This window comes from Anolis sagrei, chromosome Y (genome assembly GCF_037176765.1).
Source record: "Anolis sagrei isolate rAnoSag1 chromosome Y, rAnoSag1.mat, whole genome shotgun sequence".
Lineage (NCBI taxonomy): Eukaryota > Metazoa > Chordata > Lepidosauria > Squamata > Dactyloidae > Anolis > Anolis sagrei.
The window spans coordinates 65,218,935-65,227,537 of NC_090035.1; the positions used below are offsets into that span (position 1 = coordinate 65,218,935).

General features: G+C 39.1%; 1 protein-coding gene across 1 annotated transcript; it reads left to right on the forward strand.

Moving 5' to 3' along the window:
• The first annotated feature begins 534 nt into the window (after positions 1-534).
• Positions 535-1,842, forward strand: LOC137095109 (free fatty acid receptor 3-like). The gene has a single exon (XM_067461373.1). It carries the CDS (start codon positions 538-540, stop codon positions 1,516-1,518), a length of 981 nt encoding a protein of 326 aa, XP_067317474.1. The 5' UTR covers positions 535-537; the 3' UTR covers positions 1,519-1,842.
• Positions 1,843-8,603: the final 6,761 nt, after the last annotated feature.

Genomic DNA, 8,603 nt, shown 5'->3' on the forward strand with positions numbered 1-8,603 from the left:
TTTTTATTCCGCTCTATCTCCCCGAAGGGACTCAGGGCGGATTCCAAATATAAAAGGCAAACATTCAATGCCTGAATACAACAACAATACATCCATACTAACAAAATTTAAATAACCCAACATATAAACACAAATTATAACTTAACAACTAAAATTAAATAAAAAACACAGCCTGTTGTAACAGACATATGACAAAACATCAAACATCTAATGGAAACAATAATTTTCCATTTCCTTGGGGCAAATCAATTAATCATTGCTCAAGATATCTATTGAGCTGGTGGGGTGAGCAGGGCACAGATACGGATGGCAACTATTAATCAGAGGTATAATGGTAGTATTACCAACACATTGCTTATCCAGAACTCACATGCAACAGGACCCTGAATTGTCCAAGGTCCCAGAAAAAAATATTTCTACATTTCTGACCAGAATACCCGAGAAGAATATGTGAAACATTTTATTTCTTGTCCCTTCCCATCATTTACACATTGACTCAGATGTAATTTCTCTCTCAACAGGTAAAGAGCCTCCAACATGCCTTCCAGCTATGAAGCCCGGAGCTTCTATCTTTCCATCTATGTACTCGCCATCCTAACAGGGCTTCCCACCAACTTGCTCGCCTTGCATGCCCTTGTTAAGAAGCTGAGGACCAAAGCAACTCCCAACAGTATCTTGCTCTTCAACCTCACTCTTTCTGATCTTATCTTCCTGGCTTTCTTGCCTTTCAAGGTATCTGAGCAGTTTGTGGGCCACTGGGCTCTGCCTTTATTTTTATGCCCTCTTAGTGGCCTTCTCTACTTCAGCACCATCTACACCAGCACCCTTTTCCTCACGGCAGTGAGTGTGGAGCGATACCTAGGTGTTGCATACCCCATACACTACAGGCTGAGGCGCCATTTGGTCTACGTAGTAGTGGCCAGCCTAAGCCTGTGGACTTGCTGTTTTGGGCACTGCAGCATTGTGTACATCACAGAGTTTCACCCGTACAATTTTTCTCCACCAGTCAATTTCTCCAATGACCTCTGTTACAGGAACTTCACAAATGAACAGCTTACCATCCTGCTCCCTGTCCGCCTAGAGCTGGGCATTGTCCTCTTCCTGGTGCCCTCCTTGATCACCTGCTTCTGCTATTTCAGCTTTATGAGGATTGTGATTTCATCAGCTCATATCCGCAAGAGCAAAAAGCAACGTGCTGTGGGATTGGTGGCAGCTACTTTAGCTATTTTCATCATCTGTTTTTCACCCTACAACATCTCCCATGTGGTTGGTTTCATCAAGTGGGAAAGTCCAGAGTGGAGGGACGAAGCCTTGATTCCCAGCACCTTCAGTGCCAGTTTGGACCCCATCATCTTCTACTTTTCTTCTTCTGCTGTACAGCGTTCATGTTGGAACTTTCTGAGCTGGGCAAAAAGGATCTTTACTTTGCCTTCTTTGATCCATAAGGTCTTCTTTGGAAAGACTCCAAGCCTGAGGAGACCAAGCCCTCAAGAGTCCATTTGCTCTTCAAAGCTATGACCTCCGATCTCAATGGGAACTTCCTAATTCTTTCTGTGTCTGTCAAATAGACAGTGAAATAGGAATAGTTTCCTCCAGAACGGAAACTCGCAAGTCATGCCTGATATTAGAATTTTTGTTCCACAACATTGATGTAAGTATTTTTCTCACTGACTTGAGGAATCAAAGTCAGTCTTCTTACCTCCTGGTTTTTGAAATCTGAAAAGAATGATAAGTGAACTCTACCATTCTCCAACCAGAATGGGAAAGAAATTTTCCTGAGGATGAATGGAGGAAACCAATTTGGTGAGCATGACCTCACAATTTTTGACAAGTTGAGGGAGGACACCCATCTCTCCAATGGAAGTGTGTATGGTTTCCCCTTGACATCATATTTAAGGATTGAAGAACAGGAAGTGCAACTCATTGGTCCCTGTCTTGCAAAGACATTTGTTAGTGGAGGCAAAAGACAATATGATCTCCTCCCCAAACTTACAGAAACTTATTGGACTGGCAATTAGAAGTTGCTAATAGCAAGAGACCTTTGGGGAATAAGACAGACTGTGTTGCACAGTGGAACAGTCATGGTGCCTGGCACTCAAAAAGAATAGCTAGAATACTGTCTAATATGTCTGCCACTCAAGAAAGTTATATCACTGTGCCTTATGGAAGGGCTAGCTCTGCTGTCATGGAACATCCTGGAAATGTATCTAGTTGCTTTGAAAAGCTGAGTAAAATTGTCCAATTGCCTCAACTTGTATTGTATCATCTTACAGGATGTATGGGCAAGTATCTTTTCAGCACTGACCAGAGTCATTATAGGATGGAGCTCCCTCTGAAATAGCCTCCGGTGGCAGAAAGAGTTGTTGAGCAAGATGTGGGGAAATCGATAGTTAACAAGGTTAAACCAGTACCAGAAGATAAAGCAAGGAGGAAAATGAAATTCAGAGGGAAATTTTATTTTAAAACTACGAAGAGCAAGCAGAGCATAAAAGAGACTTTTAAAAGCAGAAGGTTGTGATTTGTGTGGAAACAAGGTCTTGACTTGCTTATGTTTGCACTAACAGTGTTGATTTTTCTTGTTTAAACCTATGGCTGCCTTCCCTGGTTTTAAGATATTTTGAAATGCACTGATCAGAATATGTGTGACTTTCAATTGTGTGTGAAATGCCACAAGAGCCTGTTTTGCAGTGAATGCTGCCACCTATTTTACACAAGGAGAAAAGTGTGGAGGATTCTAAAGCTGTTGCTATGAAAATTATGAAAAATCATAGAGCGTGAAAATTTGGAGGAATGGTTAAAATAGTGAAGGGCAGAACTAACTCTCAATTTAAGCATCTCCGGGATTAATTTTTGCCCTAAATGTCCATTTAAATGGATTTGTAAACTGCTATGGCCACCCCTGAAGGCCCATTACTGTTGTTGTTGTTGTTGTTGTTGTTGTTGTTGTGCCTTCAAATTGATTCCAATCTATGTTGACCTTCTCCTTGGCAAGGTCTGTTTTGTTTAGAGGAATTTTGCCTTTGACTTCCTCTGTGGCACTGAATGTGATTTGCCCAAGGTAACCTTATACGCTACAACATGCTGACTCTTGACACAAACCCTTCCCAAAATTTGATGTTTTTTTTCTTCTTGAAGAAATAGCTCCCAAAGGACATAACACCATTCATAATTTATACCACCTACCTCACAGAACCAACCCTACCATACAAATAACCCTGATTCACAGAGTATATTGACCAAAAGTGAGTTCCAGTAGGCCTGAACCCATAGGGGTGTTTCACAAGGGGAATCATAGAGGTGGAAGTTCACCCATGCTCTGCCCTGCCCAAAGAGATTATTCAGAGGCAGAAAAAGGATTCCAGTAGGAACTCATGCCACTGTGTTCCATGCTAGAAATAAGGTCCCTGAATGAACAGCCGTGTCTTCTAGATGTGTTGGATTACATCAACCATAACACCTTGCTGGACTGGTGCATATTATGTGCCCCATATTTTGGAAAGTGGTTGTTATGATCATGCATCAGTCAAGGTCTGTATCGAATAGAGAGAACTAAAAAATATAGCTCTTCTCTAGGGCCTCATCACACTAGAGAAAAATCCACTTAAAATACGGTTTCTGCCTCCTGCAGAATTCTGGGGTTTGTAGTTTAGGGAGGAGCCTTTAATAGCCTCACTAAACTACAAACCCCAGAATTCTGCAGGAGGCAGAAACCAGATTTTAAGTGGATTTTTTTTTCTGTAGTGTGATGAAGTGGTAGGAGATATTTTCCTAAAATTGAATTCTGTCCCACTGGAGTCTTGAAGCTCAATCCCAGAGTACCAAACTAGATCCCACAGTATTCCTGAAATTGACAGAAACAAGTTTGAAAAGTGGATTGCAGCATGTTAGGTGTCAGTATCTGAAAATGTTTGTAATGTGTTATTTCACAAATGGAATAAATATGGTACTGTTGTGAAAAGTTCTGTGTTTTCATAAACTGATTTGAGTTACTGTGTGTTATATCATGCTGAGTTGGCCAAATGCAACTGCATAGATGCATAATTACATATCCCCAATAATCAGAAGTAGATTTAGTGTAGTTCTTCACATGTGGTATAAATTAGTTATTCTTAAGAAAAAAGGCACACTAAGCTGATTACATGGCTGTACTGTTTCTAGATCATAAATTGGCATGTTACAGCTGAAATATGAATATACATACATAGGACGTAGGAGCATTTAGTTATAGGTTTAGACTTGTTCCCTGATCTATTTTTTAAACCCAAATCTTTGTCTTGCCTGCACTTTTGATTCAAACACAAAGAAAATCTTCCATTCCCACTAATAGGAGATGTTTCCTTCCAATGCAAACAAGTAGTGTAGAGAAGTAAGTGATTTGGACAATAGAAAAGGTGCAAAAGATTGAAAGGTTGTTAAGACATTTTGATCTGTGGTTGAGAAAATGATATTTTTCAAAAATGTGACTGGAAATCTGCATCAGAAGCTATAATGCATGACTCTTCCATGGATGGACTCGAGCTGCTGACGTGATACACAACTATACTAGTAAATTTCAACACTGTGCAATGGCACATCAAGCAGAATTCCTTGTTGTGCAAAGGTGACACCCATTGTGTGCTGTGTTCTGATAGGCATCATATCTCATTCTGCATTGTGACTCATCCCCTCCTTGATTGTCACTTGGATTGCAAGGGGCTGGGACTCAATCCATAAAGGGAAAGACCTCGACTGATCACAGTAGCGATTGCCCAGTATATAGGAACTGGGGGACTTTCACAGTCCCTAAGTAGCCCCTAAACAAATTCATAACTACTAAAGGGAATTTTCAGCAACAATAGTAATAATTGTCATTTTAATTTATGATGCAGCAGAACACTTTCATGGTGTTTAAATCTTACCCTTTCTATTTATTGGAAGCTTTTCAAAGAAGGGAATTAGGGTGGCAAATTTGCCCAACTTACAGGTATATATTGGAGACAGAAAAATGGAAAATTGAATTAAGAGATGAAGGAGATAGCAAACAAAAATTTAGAAACATTTCATGGTTCCAATACAGACAAACCAAATAAATATTTAAGAAAGATAAGAGTTAAGTTTTGCTGGAAAAGACTCTTTTTGGGACAGTAATAAAATAATTACAAACATTTACATTTTTTTTACTGGAATGGGACACAGAAACTGACCAGATCAAAGAATGCATGGCTAAATGGGTGGCAAATATTGGTCACTCAATAAATTTAGAAAAATGGGAAAAAGTTTGGAATCAGAGGCTTAAATATATTTATGCCTATGACTCAGGAGAAAATTACCTCAAGAGGATATATAGATGGTATATAATGCCACAGAAACTCTCAAAGTGCTACAAGAATACTTCCAATAAATGTTGGAAGTGTGCGCAACAAATAGGTACTTTTTCCACATATGGTGGTCCTGTCCAAAAGCAAAATAATTTTGGAAATACATACATGGAGACATTCAAAAAATCTTAAAGGTTAACATATTAAAAAAACCAGAATACTATTTACTATTAATGTTAGACCTAGAAAAGTGCAAGGACAAAGAGATACTTTTTTAATTATCTGTTTATTGCAGGCAGAATAGTATATGCTAAGAAATGGAGATCTAAAGAGATACCAAAGAGAGAACTTTGGCAAAATAAGGTCCTAGAGATAATGAGCATGGACAGATTGACCTATTGGCCATCTCCAAATCAGGGATCACCTAAGAAACAAATGAATTGGGACCTGGTCAAGGATTACTTCAAACAATCCAAGTTGGAACTTACAATTTAGTAAAGGGAAAATTAAATGAAGAAAGGATCTTGGGAAGTTATATGAGCCAGAGGGGAAGAAGATGGACCATTATTGTTTTTCTTTATTAAAAAAATTGAGAAAATCTAAAGCAACCACTTAGGAGAAGAGGGAAGTCAAACATCCTGGTTTTTTTCTCTCGTTTTTTTCCTACTTTCTTTAAATCATATTGTTCTCCCAATTTAATGTAAAAGAAACATTTTTCTTAAAACTCTATTTTTACCTCAATAAAAATAAATTATAAAAAAATCTTACCCTTTCTATTCATCACATTACATTTAATTCTGTAACCCACACTTCAATCACATTTAATTACACAGGACTAAAGGGGCAAGACATCAATGCAACAGGTACATGCTTACAAACTGGACAATCACAAGGTGGGAAATAGGTTACCAGAAGAAATATATAAAATGTAGGCCTGTGACTTTAACATCATCACTTTTCTTCTCTTGTATGATTTTGTCTGATGATGAAGCCAGCGGAGCTTCAAGAACTTCCATAAGGTATTTGATGTTTTCTAGTTGGCCCACAATAGATACAGATATTTTGCACATTTTTGAATTTTGTATCTTGATTCATGGCTGCATGGCTACCCCAATGTATTTCTTAGATTAGTTGAGTTGCTCTCTAGAGAGACTCCTTTTACTAACATCTCTCTGTAAGCCATTGCTGACTTGCTGTGGCTGCTCCAGTTAAGAGCCTAATTTATCACTTGGGAAGCATTATCCTGATGATAGACTAAAGAGCCTGTTTGACGTATGAACCTCTGGAAAAATAACCAATCTCATGATTTATTATTGTGGAGGTGGTCATAACTCTCTATGTGTACATGTGATGCACAGTGGCTCAAAGAGAGATAAGAATGTATTAGAGAGGGCTATATTAGAAAAAGGACAACACTGATGCTTTTGAAACAATTTGTTTGGATGGCACGAGTTAGAACAAGATCAAGACAAGGGTTTCATGTGTGTGATCAGCTCCTGACAAACTTCATCTCAAAACAGACCAAAACAGTTTAAAGCACTGGAAACAAGAGTGGGTGTAGATACAATAAACCAGGTTTCTGGCTTCATGGATTGATTTAATCTCTCTAATCCTCTGTCTCCTGGGTGCCAAACATTGCACACGATAAAACAATTTCAATATAGTAAGTCACTGTGGAGGTTAAGAACACACAATTAGCGAATGTTTGCACAGCACTTGATGCTCCACGATGAGATCACAATGTGATAATGTCTGCAGGGTGATCTTCTGTGGTAAAATAAATAAAAGACATGGACCCCAGAGATGGAGTGAAATCATTAATCCTCTTTATAGCAGAAGTGAAAATCCATCATCAGACCTGTAGCCCGGGGGGGGGGGGGGGTGTTGAGGGGCTTCAGCCCCCCCCCCCCCCAATTCTCAGAGTGGTCCGCGAGAAGGTTATGTTTATTCATATCATGATCTGATCACTATGCTCAATATATCCCATGTGCATGGGGGTATTGAGATAATGATACAAAAGGTTTGCTAGGGTAGATCCTGACCCCCCCCCCCCGAATCAAACTCATCCCCCCCCCATCCCCCCGAATCAAAATCCTGGCTACAGGCCTGTCCATCATGAATGCATTCTGTAGCAGAAGTGGAAGTAAGCAGAAACCAGTAGGTACAACCATTAGGTTCACAGAGCCCCTGGTGGCACTTGTGCCGGCATGATTGAAGACTGACAGGTCGGAGGTTCAAATCCGGAGAATGTGAATGAGCTTCCTCTGTTAGCTCCAGCTCCCCATGTGGGGACATGAGAGAAGTCTCCCACAAGGATGGTAAAATGTCTAAACATCTGGTCATCCCCTGGGCAACGTCCTTGCAGACGGCCAATTCTCTCACACCAGAAGCGACTTGCAGTTTCTCAAGTCTCTCCTGTCACAAAAAAAAAATCAGGTTCATAGGATTAATAGGGCTCTTGAGAATTTTATTGGATTGGTTTTGAAGCCCTGTGTATTATTCAACAATGAGTATATCAACACTGGTAGTTCTGTTTTTGGTTCTCTAGATGTTTCAGACTTAATTTTCCAAAATATGCTGTGTAGCTTGAAGCAGATCTTTTCTCTTAGCCTTTTTTGCCTCTGTAAAATTCAGTATATGTTTTTGTTGAGGCATACATACCACTGAAGCATTCCCTTTTCAGGTATTACGTTGCTGCCCAAGCTAAATGAAAGCAAACAACCAATCTTGCTTTTGGAAAGAACAACCTTGACAATGTTGCTACTGCTTGGAACATTAAGGCTGCCTCTCCAGTCCATTTGTCTTCTCTTGTCTAACTCTTAGTAATCTAAAATGTGTGTTTTCCCCATTGTATATACATACTAAGACTTAGTGTTGGTAGGATGGAGAAAGAAGCAGATGTAAAAGTAACAGAAATATATAAAAAATACCACTTTTTCATAAAAGTTGACCTTATTCATAGATTCTAATATCAATGGATTCAACCATCCATGGCTACCAAATATTTTCTAAAAACTCTGAAAGGGAAACCTTGATTTTGCCATTTTAGTAGTGAGCAAATATGTTGGACATAACAACCTTCTCAAGTCTCACTAGGTGTTTGTTATGTATATAATAACGTATTGTATTAAATACGTATATTGATTTGCAATTTTACCTAACCTATTTGTTGTGAGAGGGGCTGAAGACCATGTGATCAGGTCTAGACATGTTCAGAACTAATACTCAATTTTAGTTTGTAGAAGCCATCTGTATGCTTTTAGAAGTCAGTGTGTGTTTATATCAGAAACAGTTTTGCTTTGAGAA

Coding starts and splice junctions, on each gene's coding strand:
- LOC137095109 (XM_067461373.1), top strand. CDS start 538: ATGCCTTCCAGCTATGAAGCCCGGAGCTTCTATCTTTCCATCTATGTA.